Source organism: Sturnira hondurensis, unplaced genomic scaffold (genome assembly GCF_014824575.4).
Source record: "Sturnira hondurensis isolate 20B ecotype Veracruz unplaced genomic scaffold, ASM1482457v3 Scaffold0007865, whole genome shotgun sequence".
NCBI classification, from domain to species: Eukaryota; Metazoa; Chordata; class Mammalia; order Chiroptera; family Phyllostomidae; genus Sturnira; species Sturnira hondurensis.
The window spans coordinates 13,919,649-13,941,824 of NW_028080496.1; the positions used below are offsets into that span (position 1 = coordinate 13,919,649).

A 22,176-nucleotide genomic window follows, 5' to 3' on the forward strand; every position below is an offset into this window, starting at 1 on the left:
CAGCAAGAAATACCTGGGGTGCCATCCGAGCTGCTCCCAGGGCTGCAGGCATATGTCATTGTGCACCCCAGGGGCCCACGAAGGAGGTGTGGTTACCCCGCCCCCTGCCGCCGCCATTCTACAGGTGGAAAACTGAGGCATAGGGCATACATGACTTGCCTGATGCCAAAGAGCTGGGGGATCCCCAGGCGCTGTGGTCTCAGGGCCCCTGCGTTAGTGTCCCCCCCAAATGCACCCCAGAAAGTGCTGGGTGCTAGTTTCTGAGCACTGGCACTTCAGGAACGGACGCACTGGAATTGTGGGGCTCTGCCGGGCTGGACCACACTACACACTCTTTGTCTTGTTCTGAATCCTCACCTGAGGATATGTTTGATTTTTAAGGAGATGGATGGAGAGAAATGGAGAGAGGAACACCAATGAGAGAGAACCAACAGTTGGTTGACGACCGGGGGTCGAACCCGCGACTTTCCACGTACAGGGCGATGCTCCAGCCAGCGGAGCCGCTTTACCGTGGAGCTTCGACTCTGTGACCTCTCTCTTGCTCCTTGGCTTGTGCCAGGTTTCCAGCGACGCCGCGTTTATGCCGCTTTCTGTCCCCCACACAGACGCGTACCCTAACTCCGAGGTCGTCTACGTCTGGACCAACGACACCACCAAGTCGGTGGTGGTGGCAGAGGACGGCTCCAGGCTGAACCAGTACCACCTGATGGGGCAGACGGTGGGCACGGAGAACATCAGCACCAGCACCGGTGAGGCCTGGCGCAGGCGGGACGTGCCCTCGGGGTGGGGGCTGCGGCCCAGCCCACCTGTCCTCTCCCACCTGCGCCCGCTCTCCTTCGAGATTCGGCCGCGGCTGCCCGAGTCAGGCCCCACCCCCAGCAGCTGCACTCGGAGACGCCAGCTGCAGCATCGGCATTAGGGGGCATGCCGGGCCCTAATCGGCAGTGCAATGGCGCGGTGTACGCAGGCCCCGGTGACCGCTGGCCCTGCCCGAGGCCACGCGGACCTGCTTATGTAGCGCAACCTCTGACCTGAGACACACAAGGGACAGGTAGCCCATGTCCTGCAAATACTCCTGCTTCCCAGGTCTCCCACCTCCTGCTGTGAGCATGTCAGAAAAGGCGTCCCGGGGTTGAATTTCGGAACGCACGAACGAGCAGCCGGAAATAGTCCAGGCCTCACAAGCAGCAGGTCCTCTCACTCCCATATGCGTGAGGCTGACCTGAGAGGCACACGGGTGCCGTACCTGTCGCGTTGCCTGCTGCAAAATGGGCGGGTGTCCCCAGGAACAAAATGCCTTCCCCTTCCTCAGGCTGCAAGGTGTGGCAGCAGTCAGGGTCACAAAGCATGGCTGTGGGCAGGGCAGGGCTCAGAGCCTCCAGGTGGCCGAGGAGAAAAGGGTAACGAGGTAAAGTGATCCCTGATTGCAGTAGGAGCTCTAATCTCCAGAGGATACCCTCAGGGGATCCCCTAGTCAGCACCCCGCTTTCTCAACACTGCCAACCACCGGGGCGGCAGCTAGCATGTGGACCTGTATCCGGGGACAGGTGAGACCCTGGCAGGTACTGGGGGGGGGACAGGACAGCGGCCTCACCTTGTGGCTAGCATGTTCAGTGCAAAAGCAGAGGAAGCAGGTGCTATTTTATGGGCATGGGCACAAACGTGGCCTGGCAGAAATGCGCTGGGGGTGGGGGGAGACTCGTGCCGCTACTGGATGGTGAGGGCCGTTCGAAGCTATCTCATTTAGCCCTGCAGCAGTTTGTAAATGAGGTTCCCACATCTATTTGCGTTCTGAAAAGATGGTCTTCTCTTGGTGACATTATCTGATATAGTTCCCATCGGTTCAAAAATAAAACGAAGTAAAAAGAACACCACCAAAGAAGAATTTTATAAGTAGGGTGGGGATTTCGAGCCGCCCTGCAAAGAAGCAGAATAGCATCTCCCCCAAGCTCAGGTGTTGCAGAGAGGGAATGGGATCTGGTCGTGGCTCCGACACACGCTCGCCCCTTTTCTCTGCGTCCCTGTTTGAATTTTCTGCTGGGAGGGACAGACGGAGCCCAGGTCCCTGTCACCTGCTCTCACCTGCCTGGGGCTGCAGGCGGGAGGGCGGTGGGCCTGTGCCCTGCCAAAGCCTGTCACAAAGCCCTGCAGAAAGCGGCTGTATCCTCTGTCAGGGGGACAGATTTCACCACCTGCGGTCTTAATGTTTTCATCCACCTCTGACGTTCGGCTGCTGTGACAAGAGCCACACGGGGACACACGCTCAGCTGGCCCTGCTGAGCGCTGGGCTTCCGCTCCGACCGCAGGCGTGGGAGCTGGGTTATTCGTTGCCTCAAAAGCCCCAGCTCTGCCCACACAGCCGGCGGAACACCCCCAGAGGGGGTGCCATGCGGGGTCTGTTTCCTGGTGCGCAGCCCCCCCCTTGTGCCTCGTTCGAGTTCAGCCACACCATGTACTCCTTACAGTTCAGCCAGAGTCCTCTTGTCCTCAGATCAACTCAGCTGTGTCCCCAATTCTCAAAGCACCTCCCCAGGCCTCAGGCCCACAGCCCTTTAAAACACAGCCGCCCCCACCCCGGGCTCCTTACCAGTTCACTGTCAGCGCAGCATCGTTCTCAGCAATGAATGGGAGGTCCCCGCTGGCCTCCCACACGGCCAGGCAGATGCAGAGGAGGCGCTGGGGCATCGCCAAGGCAGGGGGCCCCCCAAGGTCTCTGCAGGCGGCGGGGAGAGCGCAGCTGCCAGGACCCAGGCCTCCAGAAGCTGTGGTTCACCGTCACCCTACCGCAGCTGGAGCCCGTGGGGGTGGTCGCCCCCAGCTCCTTGGAGCCCCCCTGGCTGGGAAACAGGGTGAGACCCCTCCACACAGCACGGGGCTCTGTGGCGTCCTCAGTCCTCTATGCCGAGAGGCTAAACCCTGAACTGCGATGGCGCCCAAGGCCAGCGGGAGGGCAGAGGGGACAGATTGCAAGGGGGGATTAGGAAGGCACTGAAATCTGATTTTCCAGGAAAAGCACCCACGTGCAAAAGCTCTTCAGGGGTCAAAAGACTCAAACAGTAGTGGCCATATTGAAATCCGCACGCCCCCATCCTCTCCTTTGCCCAAACCATACAAATGCTTCACAGTTGGGGGTGCAGAGAGGGGACACAGACACAAGCTGGGAGCCGTGGGGTGGGGGTGGCGGGAATTCGGGGGCCAGGCTGACGGCCCTCCTGTGCTTGCCTGCAGGTGAGTACACCATCATGACGGCTCATTTCCACCTGAAGAGGAAGATCGGGTACTTCGTCATCCAGACCTACCTTCCCTGCATAATGACCGTGATCTTGTCACAGGTCTCCTTCTGGCTGAACCGGGAGTCCGTCCCAGCCAGGACCGTGTTCGGTGAGTGTCCCCAAGCCGGCCCTGGGCCTGGGTTCTGTGACGGCTGCTGACCACCCCCAGCGCCAACAGGTTCTGTTCTGTGACCTGGAAGCGGCAGGAGCCGTGAGGAAGGATCCCGTGTTAAAGGATTAGGGTTTGGGATGGCTCTCTGAGCCGGGCATCCGGGGATGACGGTCTGCTTGACCATTGTTTCTGTTCTGAAAAGCCTTCCACGGGGAGCCTTTTTCTGAGGTTGGAAATTGCTGACAATCTATCTTTATGTGATATTTCGCCACAGTATTTTTAGAGGCCTCACAAAGGCCTACTCTGTGTGTTGCATTTTATTGGGCAGTTCTCTGTGAAATGTGCAGGCCACTTTAAAGTTAACCCCGGGCCCTGGCTGGGTGGTTCAGTGGTTAAAGCGTCGTCCCGATATTCCAAGGTTGCGGGTTCAATCCCCAACCAGGGCACATACAGGAATCAACCAATGAACACATCAATAAGTGGGACAACAAATCAATGTCTCTCTCTCTATATATATATTTTTAAATTTATAAAGTTAATCCCCAAGTGGCAATCACTCACATGTATATGATAGTAGTGAATTATGTAGGTAATATCATACATTATATGTGCTTATACCTACATGCCTATGACACACACATGTAGTTGACATGTACCCCCACACACATACAGTAAGAAGCCAGACCTACATCACCTGACACTGACTCTGACCTTGAACTGCTCCATCCTCGAACTGGAGGAGCAAAACTGAAGGCAGTTTTGCCAGTGACCCGTGGTAGTGGGGACGCTCACGTCTCCCAAAGGGAAAAGCTCGGTTCAGGCCGCAGCTCTGCGTGTGGTGCCGTGTCTTCCCAAGAAAGAAGGGCGACCTGCATTTTAGGGGCATGCTCCCCTAGCGCGGCCCCAGGTGCGGCCCCAGGTGTGGCCCAGGGTGTTCCTATGGTGCCGTCCCTCTTGCTCTGACCTTGCACCTGGCTGCCCTTGCCTCACGTGGGGTAGCCTCAGCAATGTTTCGGGAAGGCATGGAGCGCCCCACCGCCTGCCCCTGGCTCTGCAGGGGGATGTTAGTAGGCAGGCATGTGAAAAAATTAGTGCAGATGCTGTCTTCTCTTAGAGATTCTCAATGCACATTAGGACGTTAGAGACCCAGGAAGATGCGAGAAGCTCGCTTGTTCAAGGTCGGGCACAGAACACTGCCCCCAGCACAAGGACTAACTGGGTTTTAAGACAAGTCACAGATGCCTATCAACTCATCATTGAGCATTCGTCCCCTGCCTGGCACACTCTCAGACTTTTGAAGGGTGACACTGGGTGATGAGTCAGCTGCTGTGAACACCAGAGACGTCACACTTGTTTGGTGCTGTCAGCCTAACAAACGTCCAAACCTGTAAGAAGGTGTATGAATTTGCTGGAGCCGAACTGACAGCCACTCTGGGAAGCAAAGTCTCAAGGGACTGAGGAACTGTGGCAGAGAGTGGCACTTTGGCACCTTATTTCATTTTTATATTTAAATTTATGTATTTATTTATTTATAGAGTGAAGGGAAGGAAAGGAGAAAGAGAGGGAGAGGACCATTAATGTGTGGTTGCCTTTTGTGTACCTCGTGCGCCCACCACGGGGGACCTGGCTTACAACCCAGGCATGTACCCTGCCTGACTGGGAATCGAACCGGCAAGCCTTTGGTTCACAGCCCGCGCTCGGTCCACTGAGCTACACCAGCCAGGGCTGCACCTTCCTTTATATGTCAGAATCAAAGGAGGAGGCTTAAGACACTTCCATGAAGCCCCTTGGTGAGCGATTAGGGAGGCGGGAGAGAGCAAAGTGAGAAAACCTCTGGGATTGGACAAAACAGACCCTTGTTTTGGGTCGGTGGGTCCAGGATAGTTCTGGTTAATCATTAACACAGGACCCACAACGAGGAGGGTTTCTGGTGGGGGGTGCTCTGCCCTGAGGGGCCTGGGAAAAGGAGATCATCCCGACATCTCGAAGGCTGTTATTGTCGAGGTGAAAAGACCACAGCCAGGCTCGGTTAAGGTAAAGACCCACACAGGCCCAGGACGTGACTGCCCGCCAGGACTCGCTTTTAATGAGGCAGTTTTCACTTCAGACTGTCCTATGTGGTCCCTTTCCGTCTCTGAGTTTGTAAGGCTGCCACGCAAGCCTCTGCGGAACAGCCAGGGTTAGTCTGTGGCCCGCGTGCCGTCCACAGAGTTGTATTAGTTCCTTGCGGATCTGTAACAAAAGAGCCCGGGGCCTAAACAAGAGTTGAGTAATCCCACGGCTTGCAAGGCTGCAAGTGCAAAGTCAAGACAACAGCAGGGCCGGTCCCTTCCCAGGACACCTGCTCCAGGCCTCTCTTCCAGCTTCTGCAAGGTCTTGGCTTGCGGCCACTCATGCCTGTGGCCACGTGTGTTCTCTCTGAGTGTGTGACGCCAGCCACAGTGGACGGGAGCCACCCCAGCTTCCTCCTTTTAATTCAAGGACTTCCCTAAGACTGCATTCCAGGCTAGGCCACACGTGGAGGTGCTGGAGGTGGGGACTGGAATGCAGGACTGTGGGGGACACGACAGGTGCGCTGTCCCCTGGGGCAGACAGAACTGTGGGAGCCACAGGGGGCTGGAAGCACCATGCCATCCTGGGGCCTGACATGGCTGTTCCTTTGCCCGCTGGCAGAAGTGGAGACATTCCCAACTACTGTTAAATTTGTAAGCTCCTCACCCAGAAAGTGTGGGTAATGATACCCGTGCAAAACACGGCTTAGTTCCGAGTCCAGCCCTTAGTAGACGCCCTGTAGGTGGTTCATTCTCTGCCAGCCCTAGACCAATGTCACCCTCTGGGGGTCCGGCTGGCTGCATGGTCACTGTGAGGTTTCCCAGAACACAAGGCGGTCAGCCAGTGGACCCCGCACAGCCACCTGGAGGGGACGCTGATTGTCTTGGGTTCCGACGCGGTGCTTCTGCTGCCCACGGGCCCCTGTAGGCTGCGGGGTGGGATGTTGCAGCCCACAACTCGTAATGTGTGCGGCTCGTCTTCGTGCATGTCGTTGCCCTTTCTCAATGGATCTTGACCTAGTGCCACGAAGAAACCCTTCTCATTGAACACATCTCGGTTGAGTGCTAAGCCATGGAGACACATCAGGGTGTGCGCATCAGTCAGACCCAAACCCCTGCCCTCCTCAGTTTATCTTCTAGAAGGAGACACTCAACCAGATAAATAAAATGAGCAGTATTTTATTTTAAATTTTTTTAAGATTTTTATTTACTTATTTTTAGAGAGGGGGGAGAGAAATATCAATATGTGGTTGCCTCCTGCATGCCCCCTACTGGGGACCTGGCCTGCGACCCAGGCATGTGCCCTGACTGAGAATCGAACCAGTGACCCTTTGGTTTGCAGGCTGGTGTTCAATCCACTGAGCTACACCAGCCAGGGCAGCAATATTCTGAACCCTATGCCTGTGTTAAGTGTTATGGGAACCACTGAGGGGAGGGAGGTCTGGGTTAGGGATAAAGTGACCGGCACCTGCCTTTCCTGTCCTTGTCTGTCATGCTCAGGGTGTTCCATGGGGTCTGGGTGCCAGCACTGATCCCTGTTTCTGCTGTTCCTCCCGATCCCCAGGGGTGACGACGGTGCTGACAATGACCACGCTCAGCATCAGCGCCCGGAACTCGCTGCCCAAGGTGGCCTACGCCACCGCCATGGACTGGTTCATCGCCGTGTGCTACGCCTTCGTGTTCTCCGCGCTCATCGAGTTCGCCACGGTGAACTACTTCACCAAGAGAGGCTGGGCCTGGGACGGCAAGAAGGCCTCAGAGGCTGCTAAGATCAAGGTAGGACCCCTTCCCTCCCTCCTCCTTTCGCTCCGCTTCCCTGTGCTGAGAAAACGCGCCAGATTCTACGTTCAAATACAAAACCAGGTGTGTCTGCTCCCTGCCTCCCTGCCCCCGACGAGTGACCCTTCCCTCATACCAAGGTCCTTGCAAAGTGTCACTTAGCCACGGGTCGTATTTACGGTTCATTTTGAATCACCAGCTTTGTTCAAGGGAAAACTGTTGGGGGGGGAGTGGCGGGGGCCCATCCGAACGGCCCTCGCTGTTCTTCTCAGGCCCTTTGACTTGGGCCGAGTTACCTCCTGCCTGGGCAGGACCACGGATCCGGTTCTCATTTGCACGGTCCAGTCTTCTGCTCCTTCCCTGCCCTGTCACGGCGGGGGGTGTCTTCTCAAAGAGGCTTTCTGCTCCTGTAGAGAGGGTGCAACTCACTGGGAAGGGCACCTCGGCAGAGGACCCAGTTCCACCGATGGGGTTCCCCAACAGCGTGCAGGGGCTGCCTGGGAAATGTCCTCTGCTCAAAACAATCAGATGTCGAGTATGTAGAGCGTGACAGGTGTCTGTGCCTACATGTCAGGACTATTTCGTGGTAAAGGTTACACGACATTCTAAGTCAGGCAGGTCCTTGCGCGGTTGACACTACATCCACGGAAGAGGAAATAAAACTGCTGATTATCGCTGAACATCGTGTGCCAGAAACGGATACCGTATTTTGCGGTGTATGATGTGCACTTTTTGCCCAGGTTTTTGAGGGGAGAATAAAGATGCCCATTGTCCATGGGTAGTGCTAAGTCCATGTCTGTGTAAATGTTTTTAATTTATGCTTAGGAGTTAAAAGTGTAACTCTACCCGTGGCTGGGGTAGCTCAGTGGATTGAGTGCCAACCTGCGAACCAAAGGGTTACTGATTCGATTCCCAGTCAGGGCACAGGCCTGGGTTGCAGGTCAGGTCCCCAGTAGGGGGAGCACGAGAGGCAACCAACCACACATTGATGTTTCCTTCTCTTTCTTTCCCTTTCCCTCTCTCTAACAATAAATAAAATATATGTATTTTAAAAGTGTAACTCTAGACAGCAATAACTATAACTATATATCTGTATGCAAAATAATACCACAGAATATGATCATTGGGTTTGTTTCTAAATATAAATAAATACAAAACCGAATTAGAAAATGAAAGCGAAAGATTTTTTCCCTGAAAGCTAGGGCCAAAAATGTGGGTGCGCAGTATACACGGTAAAATACGGGCAAGCCCATTTTGGCTCTGAGAGGCCAGCAGACCAGAGTTATCAGGGTGGATGGGAAAGTCAGACTTCACCTTCTGCCTGCAGGGAGTCCTGGGGGTGTCCTGGGTCCTCAGGGTCCCAGCAGCCAGGACACTGGAGTCTGTTGGGGCCACTCAGCTCTGACCTGAGGCCCCCGTGCGGGGTTGTACATCGACTGGGGCCGCCGTTTCCTCCCCTGTGGAAGTCAGAGGCTGCGACTGGACTTGGCCCATCCCATCAGATCCTTCCTGCCGCCTCCGAGCACTGGCGCCCCCTGCGCCCCCAGGTCTCAGACCTGAAGATCCACTTGCCAAGACCCACGCCCCCCGTTGGAGGAAGGCCCGGAGGGACCCGTCCTGCGTGGTTTCCAGAGGGGACGCCGATCCCGACAAGTTGAACCCTTGGGAATGGGTGTGTTTGGAGGCAGGGAGACAGGAGTGAGCTAACCGCAGGGGATGATGGTGGGGAGCTGGGAAACACTTGTGGAGGCCCAGCATCCTCGGACTGTGTGGATTCTTGTCCGGGCATCTGGCCTTGACCGTGGGGACAGAGGGAGATCGGGAGGATGGTGTGCAGGAGGAGCAAGAACGGGCTCCGGGGAGAGGGGCACCCCAACACCAGTGCCCCGTCGCCAGGAGGCCCGAGTTTGCTAAAGGCCTGTGTTGTGGATGGTGGAGCGATGGTGGATAGGAGGCAGCCACGTCTGAAGTAGGTCAAGGGCTCCATCTGGGAGTCTAAGGGGAAACCCTAGGCCAATGGAGTGCTCTAAAATGTTGTCACATGGCCTCGCTGTCACTGTCAGCCACCGGGGTCCCACTCAGCACTACTGCGGGCGCCACGTGCCACAGGTCTGAAAGGAGACCGGCAGGGAGGGGGAGTGGTGACGGTGACTTGGGTTGTCTGATCCTGGAGCAGCACTGGGCTTCTAGAGTTAGCAGCGGGTCTCAGTAAATGGTAGGAAACTGCAGGACTAAGTGTCCCTCTCTGGGAGGTGTGGTGCTGGGGTTCCCACCCCACAGGGCGGGGGGCTCCTCGTGGGGCACCTAGCCACTTGGGCAGGCACGTCGGCTGGTGGACGCGTGGTGCACGCAGGGAGTGTGAGGGGGCGTGCTCAGTGGCAGCAGAAGTGAGAGCGCTGGACCGGCGGATTGTTGCCGCTGTCGCCTGCTGGGATCTCCAGAACCAAACGCTATGTCCGATGTTGGGGTGCAAGGTAGGCTTGAGGGATGTGCACCTGGGAAAGGACAGCGAGGGAGTGACAGCCACTAGGGGAAGACGTTGGAGTTGACCCTGAGGAGCCGCAGCTGGAGGCCAGGGGCTGACTGCAGCGCCCGGGGGACCCAGCCACACCCCTAGGACCCTCACGGCCGCATGGCTCCGTGTGACTGTCCACCCAGCAAAACATAGGCTATGAGGACAGATCAGCCTCTTCCAAGGTGTCTGCTCCTTCCCTGGTAACGTGGAGAGGTGAAAGCCGCCCTGGCTGGGTGGCTCCATTGGTCGGAGAGTTGACCTGTATACTGAAAGGGTGTGGGTTCGATTCCCTGTCAGGGCACCTACCTAGGTTTAGGGTTCAGTTCCTGGTGGGGGCATGTACAGGAGGCAACTGATCGATTTTTCTCTCTCATGGATGTTTCTCTCTTTCTCTCTCTCCCCCGCTCCCTCCATCCCTTACTCTCTAAAATCAGTAAAAGGTATCCTGGAGTACGGATTAAAAAGAAAAAATAAAAGCCGTTCAAAGCAGTAGGCTACTGCTCAGCAGTGTTCATGGGTTCCTTCTGGGAGATCCTGGAGGAGCCCTAGCATGTCTGAGGGGGGGCCCCAGTCCCTGTGCGGTCTGGGGACTGTCCCTGACTCCCTCCCTGTGTCCCCACAGTCCTCTGGCTCTTGCAGCTGATTCTACAGGTGCTCGACCTGTCTTCCCACCTGCCCCATGCTCTTTTTTTCTGCTTTGTGTTTTCTCATAGTTTTAATGGTGATTTCTTTGCTTTTTTCTCTTTTTAAAACTACAGTCACCATGCTGTACATCACGGCCCAGGACACATTTGTTTGTAACTGGAAGTTTGCACCTGGGGGCCCCGTCACCCGGTTGTCCGCCCCCACCCCCACTCTGGCAACTGCCAACCTGCTGTTCTGTGTCTGCGAACTTGTTCTTCTCTTCTTGGTTTGTTTTGCTTTTTAGGTTCCACGTATAAATGACACTATACGGCATTTGTCTTTCTGTCTGACTTACTTGACTCAGTATAATGCCACATGGTCGGGTCTGCTTATTTTTTTAATGCTCATCCAAGGACATGTTTATTGATTTTCAGAGAGAGGGAAAGGGAAGGAGGGAGAGAGAGAGAGAAACATCATTCGATTGCCTCTCTCACGTGTCCCAGTGGGAGACTGAACCCACAACCTAGGTATGTGCCCTGATTGGGAATCGAACCAGCAACCTTTCAGCTTACCAGATGATGCTCCAACCCACTGAGCCACACTGGCCAGGGAGGGGTCTGCTTATGTTTTACAGCCGAGGGATATCTTATTGTATATATGAGGTCTGCCCAGATGATGCCCAGCCACGTAATATAAAAAACAGAGACAGTTGTTGAAGAAGATACAAGATACAAGAAACATTCTGCATGGGACAGGGACATCTCAGTCCCCTTCTAAGTAGGCACCTTGGGACCTCACCCAGTTCTCCCAGTTGTCATCAGCTGCCCCCACCATATTTTCCTGAATCTCATCAATGGTCTAAAATCCCTTCCTTTTCAAAGGTGATTTTAGTTTTGTGAAAAGCGGGAAGTCACAGGGCACCCAATCTGGGCTGTAGCGGGGCTGAGTCACCTGGGTGATTTGATGTTTTACAAAAAAACTTTGCTGGAGACGTGATGCGTGAGCCGGCACCTTGTAGTGATGGAGTTGCCAGTCACCGTAGCTGTGGCCTTCTGAATCACCTGAATAGTTTCCACAGAAACAATTGAACATTCATTCAAGTTCAGTGCAAAACTGGATGCAGATTTGTGGCTCTCCTCACTCGTTTTGAATGCCACAGTCACACAGTACACACGCTCACTCAACGGCGTCCACCGCGCCCCCCCCCCCCCGGCTGACTAAGTACAGTGAAGTCGTCATTGTTCACACATGCGCATCCTAGTGCGCTCTCCTCGGCTGCCAGGTTACATCGAAAGCCGTTCTCGTTGTATTAGCAATGGCTGGACTCTGTCCGGCCAGTCCTCGCATGTACCACCTTTCCTTTACCCATCCATCTGCTGCTGCACGCATAGATTGGTACCCCATCTTGGCTTATCGTGACTGACGCTACAGTGAACTTGGGGGTGCGGGTGTTTTTTTTCCAGATACTGGTAGCATTTTCTTTCCTTCACTCTCCTCTGCTTTGCAAATTGTCTTTCATGAGATTGTATCATTTTGGTAACGGAACAGAATTTTTTGACATTTCATTATGCAAATTTTCAAACATCCGTCAATGTTTGAAGAATTTTCGCGGGGAAAACCTGTCTGCCATTAACATTTCACTGTTTGTATCATCACCATCTGTCGTCTGTCCCTGTGCCCATGCTCAGTCCGTGCATTCCTACACCCCCTGAGCCTCAACCCATCAACCAGTCCTCTTCTGTTTTGATACATTTCAGAGTACCGTATTTCGCCATGTATAATGTGCACCCGTGTTTTTGGCCCAAACCCTCAGGAAAAATATCTTCTGCTTTCATTTCTTATTGTTTTATTTACTTATTTATATCTGGAAACGAACCTGATGATCATATTCCAAGGTAGTATTTTGCATATGGATATCATTATTGCTTTCTAGAGTTACACTTTTCATGCCTACACACAAATAAAAGAATTAAAAACATGTATAGATATGGAATTAGTGCTGCCTATGTATAATGCACATCCTTATTTTTCCCTCAAAAATTTGGGTGAAAAAGTGCACATTATACATGGCAAAATATGGTACGTTTCAGAGGACAGTATATTCCCCTGCAAATACTTCAGCACGCAGATCAGTGGCTGGAGTTTAAATCCTGCTTAATGTTGACTCATTGAAAGCAGAACACTCCTAGCGCGAAATGGGCAGATACTAGGGGTTCACCTGCAGGGTTTTGATAACATGCTCACCTGTGGACCCCGATCCCTATCTCAATAGGAGCCAGCACCCGCACCCCGGCCGGGCCCCATACCCGCTGCCGCAACAGTAACCACAATCCCAATTTTGCCCCCATAAGTAACGTGACCTGGGGGAGAATTTCACCTCCAGGACCGGCCACATGGGGTTGTGGGCTTCCAAGCCTGTGGGGTCTGCCCTTGGCCAGAGCTAAGCCGATGGTTCTTTCTCTCTTTATAGATAAACCTTTAGCCGTGAGCTGACAGTTGCCTGCAGGCGGCACACCCTTAAGTTCTTATTATGTTTTGCAGAAAAAGCAGCGGGAACTCATACTAAATAAGTCCACAAATGCTTACACCACCGGGAAGATGACCCATGCCCCCAACATCCCGAAGGAGCAGACGCCGGCAGGGACCGCCAGCACCTCCTCAGTCGCCGCAAATCCTGCTGAAGACAAGACCCCTGAGAACAAAAAGACTTACAACAGCATCAGCAAGATCGACAAGATGTCCCGAATCGTATTCCCAGTCCTCTTTGGCACTTTCAACCTGGTTTACTGGGCAACGTATTTGAATAGGGAGCCGGTGATTAAAGGGGCCACCTCTCCAAAGTGATGCGCGGCACCCCCAAACTCCACGACAGCCATCTTCCCACGGAGTGGGACCCGGGAGGTGGGGGCTGAGCTCAGAGAGACTTCCCATTCTTGGGCACTATCTTTCAGGACATTTTTGCATGTTTAATAATATGTACAAATATGATTGCCTCGATGTTTCTACATATAACGTCAGATGTTTCAAAGATGTCACATTGATAAACACAACAAAGAACTTTCTAGAAAACCAGAAAGGCTCTGACACTCAGATGCTCAGTAGCTGACCTTGATAGTTTACAAACAAGATAAGTATATTTTTAACTGTTCCAAGGGTTACCTAACAATGTTTTTTATACTTCCAATGTCATTTCATACAAAATTTCCCAGCAAATGAATATTTTATGAAATGCTCCATGGGTATTACTTGAGCAACTCTTGCAAGAAACAAAAAAATCACAAAGAGCACATTTTTCATGAAAAAGGAAACTGTGAGCATTTACGTACAAAACTAATTGCCTTTGATGATTCTTACTCTTCCGAAATGAGGAAGCGCTGCATGACCTTCCTTTAAGAACTAGAATAGGCAAATATTTATGCAGATCAATTTAACGACAGAAACATATGGTAAGGCAGATGAACAGATCGAATACTTCCCCAAGGAAAAAAATTAATTGCTGAGAAAAACTTTATTTTCTTTTAGTGTGTAGGGGGGCCACTCACTCCCTGACCCCCGCCACTGCCCCTACTAACTGAACAATGACCAAGAAAGAAACGCTGTTCAGACAAAAAGCGGTGTGACAACAGTCTTGACATTTGTCCTGAGCGTTCAAGTCTGACACTCTGACCACGCCTCGCTGCAACCAGTGTGTGATGCTTCCGTGATGAGAAACTGTAATTGATTTCTTTTCCATGTTATTTCCTTGTACGTATTTCATGACTGACTTATTGCTCTGTTAGCTTTTGTATATTGACCTTAAATGTTCATTAAAAAAATAAAAAATGAACTGATCTCACGGATAAATGTCATGTTTTTGAAAAGTTCTTACTTTGGTGGATTCATTTCCCAGCATGGAGGAAAACTGTCATGCGATTGTTTGGGTGGGCACTGGAAATACTGGGAGGAGGGGGACACTTTTTAAAGAATATGGTAGCCCTGGCTGGGGGGCTCAGTGGTTGCAGCATCGTTCCGTACACCTACAGGCGGTGGGCAGGATTCTCGGTCAGGGCACATACCTAAGACGTGGGTTTGATCTCCAGTCGCAGTGTGTTCGGGAGGCAACTGATCAGTGTTTCTCTCTCTCTCCCACTTCTTCTCTCTCTATAATCAAGAAACATATTCTCACGTGAGAATTTAAGAAAGAGAATATGATTGTCTGACGCCTATGCTGTACCCTGGAAACTAATACAAAGTAATCTTGAGTGTCAACTGTAATTAAAAAATAAACTTTTTAAAAAGAGAGAATGACAAAGCCCTGGCTGGTATAGCTCAGTGGATTGAGCGCGGGCCTGTGAACCACACGATCGCGGTTCGATTCCCAGTCAGGGCACATGCCTGGGTTGCAGGTCAGTTCCCGGCAGGGGCCAGTTCCCAGCAGGGGATGCACGAGAAGCAACCATACATTGATGTTTCTCTTCCTCTCTCCTTCCCTTCCCCTCTAAAGATAAATAAATAAATATTAAAAAAAAAAGGAGAGAATGACAAAAGAAAAAGAAAAAAAAAACCTGTCCTTAGCCCTCCCCTCTGTCCCAATCGGTCCCTAGGGCAGCCTGAGGGAGAAAGCTGATTTCAACCACAGCAAGGGTCGCAGGCAAAACCACAGGCTTTTACCCGTCACCCGAACATGAACATCTCTCTGGTGCAGAGCGGGTGGGTCTATTGGCGGGGCCCCAGCAGAGCGCGCTCCCCACTGGGTGCCTGCTGCCGGCCAGCCGCCTGCTGGGCTGCGGCTGCGTGCCTGCCTCTGGCTCTGTGTGAACAGTCACTCGGAGCACTGCATTTGGACTGTCCACTTGCTGTTGGCAAAGTTCCCAGGGACAACGCGTGTGGAGGGAATGCTTCCCGCCCNGATTTCAACCACAGCAAGGGTCGCAGGCAAAACCACAGGCTTTTACCCGTCACCCGAACATGAACATCTCTCTGGTGCAGAGCGGGTGGGTCTATTGGCGGGGCCCCAGCAGAGCGCGCTCCCCACTGGGTGCCTGCTGCCGGCCAGCCGCCTGCTGGGCTGCGGCTGCGTGCCTGCCTCTGGCTCTGTGTGAACAGTCACTCGGAGCACTGCATTTGGACTGTCCACTTGCTGTTGGCGAAGTTCCCAGGGGCAACGCGTGTGGAGGGAATGCTTCCTGCCCCCTCGGAGACCCATTTGGAATCGTAGAAGGGGACTTATGACAATTAGCCAACTGTCGAAGTTAGGCCTGCCTTTGTTGGCCACGTAACCATACATCTTTCCTTAAAGCCGCTTCCCCTCCCTGTGTTTGGTGGGCCCAGACCCGTGCGCACATGGCTGGTGTCTTTCACCTTGAATAACCACATCAATGCCCTTGGCATCCAGTCACTGAGAACTCCGGGTATTGATCCTGGAAAGCCTTTTCCCAGGATTCAAGGTCAGTTACCACATCTTATCAGAGTAGTAGGAGAGACCCACAGAACTGACAGGCCTTCCCAAGGACAGGTGCGTGGTTTTTGGTGTCTGGTCAGTCCAGGTACAGAGGCATTGCACTGCGCCTTCTACGCCTGGTTTCAAGGTGTCACACGTGGAAGGAAGGGCGAAGGGCAGCAGAAGGGCACCCTAGATCTTCACTCGGGTGCATTTCTCTCCTCCCAGTGCCGCTATGTGAGTCGAGTAAGGTGTGCTTGCACAATAACAGCATAAAACCTGCCACAGCACGAGGCAGACCTGAGCCTCGATAGGAAACGTGGGTTTTTGTTGACTGCTTAGTGACATTTCTCTCATGCAGTCTTTACCGTTCAGCTTTGCATTGAAATTTGGAGAAAAATACATACTGTACATTACTTCTAAGGGACTATGCTTATAAACGCTCACTTGAAATGTCTCGGTCCTAATAGAAAATGATGTCTTTCGTATCGGGTTGCCGTAATTGTCCTGGCAAGTTCTCAGCTTTGTTACCAGGAGCTCCCGGGAGCTCCCGGGAGCGAATTCAGCACTCACATCCACATCGGCACCGCTCAGGCTTAAATCCGATGCACATTTGGCCAAAATGATGGCGTTTTTCTGCTCCCTGATTTTGCATTGGAGATATTTCAGTTATTTGTGTTATTTTTAATGAACACAAAATAATCACCTTGGGGAAAATGATAACAAGGCAAGAAAGAAAACGTTTAAAAATAATTATACATTACTGTGCCCTACTTTTAGAACTGTGGTATTTAAATGGATCTCTTTTGACATCGCCATAAATAGCCAGAATATTCTAATAAGTCAGCAATCAGCACTCTGTATTTCTGAGGAATCTATCTGTGTATCTATCTAGGGCAAGCTCTGGCTAAAGTTGGCCCAAATGCATGTATACAATCAAATGCTTCTAGATAACTATCAAAGTTAAATGGGTACTGTGGACACCCCTGCTGAAGATTCATCAGGAATGTGTAAATCTTCTAACCTCCTTGTTAGCACCTTAGAAGTAGTTCTCCATGTCTCCTGTGGAGCAAGTGATGGGGGACAGGTGCAGCCAGTTAGAAACCCCCACGGCACAAATGGGGTATTGGAACCCAAGCCACGGGTCGGCTCCAACCACATCTCACATTAGGAGAAAATGCAGACGAAGCTTTTGGTTCTTGTAGTTACTAACTGTGGGTTCCCAGCACCACGTGATTGCTGTCAGATGGGAGCTGATTTCCAACAAGAATGGAACCTAAATCGAGAATTTGGTTTCAAGCCGGGGGGAAGGACTATACAGCGTCCGGCACGAATAACGCCCCCTCTTTATTACAAACTCTTTTATTACAGTATCATAAGCATGTCGTTCTCTAACATATCCATGTCACACTCCAGCACACCCTAGGACGTTTTAGATGAGATGTTCAAATTAAAACTATAAATGATTGCACCCATCTTATGACCCTGCCAGCCACACTCAAGCAGGTGTTACGTCTGCCGGACCCTGGGTATTACAAATGCCCTGGAGATTTTTTTCCCCACTGACAACGGGACCTTTAAGTCTGTTGCTTCCTCTGTGTAATAGTCTGTGATTCTGGGTTAGAAGCAACTCTTCGTGATAGAGTGGACCTGTCAACGTGGCCCTCTGCACTCTCTCCTTCTTCATCAGAGAGGGAAAATAGGAGGGAGGGAGGGAGAAAGGGAAGGAGGGGGAGGAGAAGAAGAGGGAGAGGAAGGTGGAGAGAGAAGCGTGAACGCCAAGCGCCTGGGTGCCGATCACTCCTTGCAGAGCACAGACGGAAACAGTCACGTTTGCCGTGTTGGGCGAGGTTGACGAGGACCATATCCAGCCTTCAATCACCCTTAACCCCCATTGTGAGAAACGGCCTCAAATAGAAAAGGACTCTGTTTAAAAATTGGAAATGCCGTAGCTCTCTCCGCGAAAGCAGCATTTTAAACATTGAGAAATGAATCTCGGTGTCTCCTTTATAACACTTGACACACCCTGAGGCGATTGCAGCCATCAGCAAACATGCCGAGCGTTCAAATTCGAGGAGCTCAGATCTTCGCAATTAGTTGCCAGGTCTGCGGCCATGTAAGACAGTGTTTTTGAAGTGCGCCGGGAGGTGAATTTCATCTCAAATTGGTGTGATTATCTTTTTTGCCTCTGTCATTTTCAATAGACTCTCTCAACACCTCCCCCCAATCAGGTGACGTTAGAAAGGAAAACTTGAAATGAGCTCGAACTGAGTCAATATACTAAATGAAGTTCATTTATTCTACCTTCTTCCTGTTGCTACCTCTGTCTCCATGGCAGCCGGCATCTTTCTGGCCAATGACAGGCAGCCAGTGAATGGGAACTGATGGAGGGAATGAATTTTGGAAAGGGGGTGGACTGGATGCAAGGGAACCTCTTTGGGTAGGGGTGGTGGTTTCCCACCTGAAGATATTTTCTTAAAAGTCCATAAATAACACTTTTCAGGGTTTTTTACAAACCCATCTAAATTTGCCATCACAATACTTAGGGACGCACTGCCATGCGATGACCACTAGCTTAGCCTGAGTAGGAGGCTGACCCTTTAGGTAAAGTGGACATATAATTTATAATGTTTTACTTATTTACTATATTTGCAAATTTTTAGACAGAGAGAGAGAAATGTTGATTTGTTATTCCGCTCATTGATGCATTCATTGATCGATTCTTGTATGTGCCTGCACCAGGGATCGAACCTGCAACCTTGGTGTATGGGAACAACACTCTAACCAACTGAACTACTTGGTCAGGGCCATGACCATATAATTTATTATCCACAGGTAGAGAAGTCCTCAGCAAATTCTCTCCCTTCAAAGAGCAGTTAACAACATTGGCAAGACTACCAAAAGCAGCCTCTTCAGAACTCTGGACATGTAACCAAAGGCAAACAATACATTAAAGGTGTTTATTGGAGAAAAGCTGCTGAACCTCAGAACAAGGAAGTCTATGACATTTTAACTTAGGGATACCCCCATCTCCCTGCCAGCTCCCTGTCCCGTGACCGTGAAGCCCAGCAGACTCGTGAACAAAGCAACTAGAGCCCCACACAAGGGTACATGGCCTAGCATAACCTGAAGCTACTAAAATGCCCCAACAAAGTAGTTTGACTTACACACTACATAGTACCTGAGCACAGGGTACAATGTAGCTATGCAGAGAGAATGAGTAAAGACTGCATTTACTTCTATGGAGTGATTTCCAAGACATGTTAAAGAAGCAATATGCAAAAAGTTGTGCATAGCATGTGATTTTAAAAAAGGGAACCCTGGCCAGTGTGGCTCAGCTGGTTGGGGTTGAAATGTTGTACCATACACCAAAAGGTTGTGAGTTCGATCCCCAGTCTGGGCACATGATGAGGTTGCATATGGGAGGCAACCAATTGACCTCTCTATCTCTCCCTTCCTTTCTGTCTAACATCAATAAAAACATAACCTCAGGTAAGGATTAAAAAAATACATTGGGCCCTGGCTGGTGTACCTCAGTTGACTGAGCGCTGGCCTGCGAACCAAAGGGTCACCGGTTCGATTCCCAGTCAGGTCACATGCCTGGGTTGCAGGCCAGTTCCCAGCAGGGGGGTGCATGAGAGGCAACCATACATTGATGATGTTTCTCTTCCTTTCTTCTTCCCTTCCCCTTTAAAGATAAATAAATAAAATCTTTTAAAAATAAATAAATAAAAATAAAAAATCTATTAAAAATACATTGGGGACAATCTCAGAGGAATCATCTTGAAGAGACTCTTGCTGCCTCAATCTTGCTTATCTTGAGAATAACAATGAGTAATGACAGAAACGGATTAAAATACATGGAATAAAATGAGAAACCATGAGTCCATACAGAAGTAATAGTAGAGGAAGAGATAAAATACTTCTTTAAAGTACATGCCCACTCAGACATGTAGGGGAAGCAGCGTTAGAAAATCACCATGTTACAACCAGCAGGCAATAATCACCTATGGAAACTAAGAGGAAGTTAGCTAAATATTCTTAAAGAAGTTTTTATTTTATGTTACCCTCACCTGAGGACATTTTTTCATTGCTTTTTGCAGGGATGCCAAAAGCATTTTCACCAGGGGCCACATCAGCCTCGCGGTTGCCTTCCAAGGGCCTAATGGCATTTTAGGACTGTGTACATGTAACTACTCGTTAACAGTTAAACCGGAGCTTGGTGCTGCCCCCGAGTAGAAACAAGGTGCCAGGCCGGATAAAACCGGATGGAGGGCTGGATTTAGCCTGCAGGCCTGGTGTTTGCCTCCCGTGTTTTAGAGAGAGAGGGTGGGAGAGGGAGAAACATCGATGTGCGAGAGGAACACAGCTCTGTTTCCGCAGCCTGTGCCCAGGCCAGGACCCGTAGGTGCCTGGGCCAGGGACTGGGGACTGAACCCACAACCTAGATATGTGCCCTCACTGGGAATCGAACTGCAAGCTTTTGGTTACGAGAAGACACGGCAACCAACTGAGCCACATCTGCTAGGTCAGTTAGCATTTTTTTAAACAATAACCACAGTGGAAAGACCTGGCAGTTAGCAACTTAACCAGATGATCCATGTGGACCACACTAGGGCAGACTGTCCCTGTGACCCTGTGACAATGTGCTGAGAAAGGTAATAATACTTATGCTGATGCTCAATATCGTTTGCTATCAGAGAGATGCAAATTAAAACCACAATGAGATACCACTTTACACCGGTGAGAATAGCTATCATAAACAAAGCAATAAACAACAAATGTTGGAGAGAGGGTGTGGGGAAAAGGGGACTCTGGTCCACTGTTGGTGGGATTGCAGACTGGTACAACCATTATGGAAAACAGTATGGAATTTTCTCAGAAAACTGAAATTGGACTTGCCTTTTGACCCAGCAATTCCACTGCTGGGATTGTATCCTAAGAACTCTAAAACACCAATCCCAAAGAACCTATGCACCCCAATGTTCATAGCAGCACAATTTACAATAGCCAAGAGTTGGAAGCAACCTAGGTGCCCGTCAGTAAATGACTGGATCAAAAAACTATGGTCCATATACACAATGGAATTTTATGCTGCAGAAAGAAAGAAGGAGCTCCTACCTTTTGCAACATCATGGATGGAACTGGAAAGCATTATGCTGAGTGAAATAAGACAGGTGTTGAAGGACAAATACCATATGATCTCACCTTTAACAGGAAGCTAAACAACAAAACAAACAAGCAAGCAAAATAAAAACAAAGACACTGAAATAGAGAACAGGGGGACAGTGATCTGAGGGGAGAGGGGAGGGAATTTCAGGGGAAATAGGGGAGGGATTTAGAGGAACATATATAAAGGACACATGGACAACAACTGAGAAGGGTGGAAATGGGAGGGAGGGGGAGCACGGGGGTGGGATGGGATGGGAGTAATAGATAGAAAACTGTACTTGAAAAATAATTAAATAAAAAAATTGGAAAAAAAAATACTTATGCTGGATTTCTGTCCACGTCACACACCCAGAATCTGATGATGAGAAACCAGCAGAATGACCTCAACTGAGGTGCTTTCTGCAAAACCACGTGCGTCTACTGAAACTGGCATTGTTATAAAAGGCCATGAAATGCCAAGCAACTGTCATAGGTTCCAAATATACTAAAGACACACAAGGAATGAATTTTGTGGCTCTGAATGAGACCTCAGGCCATATGGGGGAAGATGCTATTGAAAATGTTAATGGAACAATTAACAACATCAGACTAGGGACTGCAAATCATGTTGTATTATATGGAAATAAGTTTCTTTTTATACTTGTGACTATTTCAGAGTAACAGGTAAAAAAGTTTGGGAGGAAATTTATAAGCTGTCTTACCCGGAAATGCAAATGGCCTAAAAGAGCTGAAAGAATAAATTCAGAGTACTAGAAATAATAGCCATGAACAATAATTTTGAAACTAGAATAATTTTTAAAATGTGGGCTTTTAAAATGTGCAAATATAGAGTGATGGAGAGAGAGAACAGAGCCCAGAAAAAGACGCGTTCATACATCACCACCTGAGTTATGCAAATTCAATGGTGAAAAGATGGTGTATTTCAATAAATCATGCCAGTCCCATTAGTTATCTGTAGGCAGATAAAATAAACATGGACTCATAAATAAAATCATATGCTAAATTTAATTAGAAATGAAACCTGGTCTTAAAAGGAGCTTTCTTCTTAAGCTTTTAGATGAAAACATAGATTCTCATTACGATCTATGGATAAGCAGTGATTTGTTAAACAAAATACAAAGCATAGTGTTTATAAACCACGGTTTGGAGGACTGCTGGCAAACCACTGACTGAGGGGAGATAGTTCTCACCCACACACTGAAGGCTTGAATCAGAAATACAGCCTGCCCTGG

At 50.3% G+C, this 22,176-nt stretch overlaps 2 protein-coding genes across 2 annotated transcripts in view; one reads left to right on the forward strand and one right to left on the reverse strand.

Moving 5' to 3' along the window:
* GABRB3 (gamma-aminobutyric acid type A receptor subunit beta3) overlaps positions 1-2,946 on the reverse strand; it is a 240,130-nt gene extending 237,184 nt beyond the window's left edge. Inside the window, exon 1 of the mRNA XM_037053806.1 lies at positions 2,588-2,946. Within this exon, the coding sequence (XP_036909701.1) occupies positions 2,588-2,685 (98 nt within the window). The 5' untranslated portion in view covers positions 2,686-2,946. The remainder of the gene's footprint in view (positions 1-2,587) is intronic.
* Positions 1-14,181, forward strand: part of GABRA5 (gamma-aminobutyric acid type A receptor subunit alpha5) — a 54,432-nt gene extending 40,251 nt beyond the window's left edge. The window contains exons 6-9 of the mRNA XM_037053810.1: positions 606-749; positions 3,229-3,381; positions 7,000-7,211; positions 12,895-14,181. Of these exons, the coding sequence (XP_036909705.1) occupies positions 606-749; positions 3,229-3,381; positions 7,000-7,211; positions 12,895-13,197 (812 nt within the window). The 3' untranslated portion in view covers positions 13,198-14,181. The remainder of the gene's footprint in view (positions 1-605; positions 750-3,228; positions 3,382-6,999; positions 7,212-12,894) is intronic.
* Positions 14,182-22,176: the final 7,995 nt, after the last annotated feature.